At 54.2% G+C, this 2139-nt stretch overlaps 1 protein-coding gene across 1 annotated transcript in view; it reads right to left on the bottom strand.

Moving 5' to 3' along the window:
• Nucleotides 1-941: 941 nt before the first annotated feature.
• FAM83G (family with sequence similarity 83, member G) overlaps nt 942-2139 on the bottom strand; it is a 17358-nt gene continuing 16160 nt past the window's right edge. Inside the window, 1 exon segment of the mRNA XM_009709597.1 lies at nt 942-1361. Coding sequence (XP_009707899.1) covers nt 942-1361 — 420 coding nt within the window.

Raw genomic sequence — 2139 nt, 5'->3', positions numbered from 1 at the left:
GGAGGCTCGCTTGCTGGGGCTTGTTCATGGCACGTACTCCTCAGCGGGGCTCAGGCTAAGACCCAGACCTTGGATCCCATTCCCTAGGAAAAATGCAGTGAAGAGGATCTGGTTTTCTTTCCTTTTTTTTCTTTTTTTTTTTTTTTCCATTGGTTGCTGGAGGTTTGGGGATGGAGCCGCGTCGGGGGGTGCTGGGGAAATGCTCAGAGGGGTAGAAAACATTTGGCCGGACGCTGTGCCAAGGCACCTTGAGCTGTAGTTTATCAAGTTAAAGGCTACCTAATCTTGTATTTTAATAGTCCTAGGCAAGTTTCCCCTGCCCTGGGACCAGGGAGCTTTAATAAACAGGTTGCTTTTACAGTACGAGGTCAGAAGAGCTGGGTCCCTTGAGGAGCCTTTGTCCCAGGACATGGGTCACCCTCCGAAGGGAGGGCAGACTGTGATGGGACCTGCTGTGCAAAACGTTAATAGAAGAGTCTCTTAAATAACTAGAAGAAGACATGATCACGAACGAGCCCTCCCTCTCTGGGCAGCACTTCTGGGTTGACGAGTTGGCGAGCATTTTGCCAGCTGTTCTCACAGGCCGCTGGGTTTTGCTCAACTCTAACCAGCCTCCCTCAACGATGCTTTCCAGCTTTTAATGAGATCGGAGGTTACCCCAACCTGGAAGAGGCCTATTTAAAAGCCGTGCCGTCCAAGATTGTTCCCAACACCACCTGCCACCTGCCCAGAGCGGATGCAATGCACCTCTTCCGAGACCCAGTCTCTGGAGATCTGCCCTGGACTGGGATGACTTTTGGGCTGTCCATCATGGCCACGTGGTACTGGTGCACCGACCAGGTAAATGTAAACAAGATTCCCCTGCCCCATGTAACACGGCGTGGCCTGGGGTCCAGGCACGCTCTACTACTCTTGCCCTGGAAGTCCACCTTCATCAGCACCTACTGGTCCTTCTGGCTGGTGGTCTCAGGGGGCTTCTTTTTGGAGTCAATAGAAGCACCTGGGGATCCCGCAACCCTGTTCTTGAGGTGCTTGGACTGGGACAGTTTGGAGAGCGGGATGCCGAGGGGTGTCCTCATCTCCTCGCTCGTCTTCTGGCTTTCTGGCAGGGAGGTTAAGCGTTTGTTTGATGTTCTGGGGTTGCTTGGTGAGAGGTGGCCGGGCTGCGTTGGCTTGCTGGGGATGAAGGCTTTGCTCTGCCAGTAGGGCTGGCTGCCTGCAATGGTTTTTTTGGGTTCGGCTCCATCTCCTCTGTATTTGGTGGCCCCGAGGGGTTTCTCGTGTGTTGGGGAGCCGGAGACCTCCTTGCCTTGTTCTCTGCCTGCGGGGTTCCTGGGTCGGTAGCGGTAGATGTGCGTCCCCTGTTTGTTAAAGAGCAGAGAAAGAGATGAACTACTGCTGTTGTAAGGATGCTGTTCCCCTGCAAGGACACCCCTTCACGTGTCTGTGCCGCGGACTTGGTCCTCGTGGACAAATCTCTCTGCCACTTGGTGTCCTCCCTTGCCCAAATTCTTCTGAGACTGGTGGCAGCTCAAAGCTACCTCAAGTCTTAACTATTGCTGCTCCTCTGATTTCTTGCTCTGGCAATGCACCGTCCTGCACATCACAGCATCTCAGCAGCCACTTCCCCAGCAGCCCTGGAGGCTGTCCCGAGCCAAGTCACTGCTGCCTGGAGAACCAGGACCAAGGATGCCAGCAGCATCTCAACACCTTCTCTCCAGCAGCAGCCTCAACACCCATCTTAATCATCTAAGCGCCCATTTCAGGCCCAAAGAGCATTCAGTCATCTGGACCCAACCTGTGGGATTAGGTGGCTATCAAGATTAGATGAAAGGATGGAGGGCTGGGAGAGGAGGTGGGACCAGGAGACAACCGTGAGCCGCAACACCACTGCGGGGGTGGCTCTGATTAGCTGGGTTGAGACACACGTTTGGATCGGGTCTGAGCACCATTAATCTTAATTCTGAACTGAGTAAGGCCTTAATGCACAGCTGTGGTCACCAGATATTTATCTTCCTCTTTGGGTGTGACTGTGCCGCAATCTAGAGGTGTGATCGCACCCTCTGCAGAGGTACCGGGGGCGAGATTGGATCTAGCGAGCGCAGGTGCTGATGGCAGGGTGAGTTTGGGGCTGGGAGG

The sequence above is a fragment of the Cariama cristata genome, unplaced genomic scaffold (genome assembly GCF_000690535.1).
Source record: "Cariama cristata isolate BGI_N322 unplaced genomic scaffold, ASM69053v1 scaffold23521, whole genome shotgun sequence".
NCBI classification, from domain to species: Eukaryota; Metazoa; Chordata; class Aves; order Cariamiformes; family Cariamidae; genus Cariama; species Cariama cristata.
This window is presented reverse-complemented; position numbering and strand designations above follow the sequence as displayed.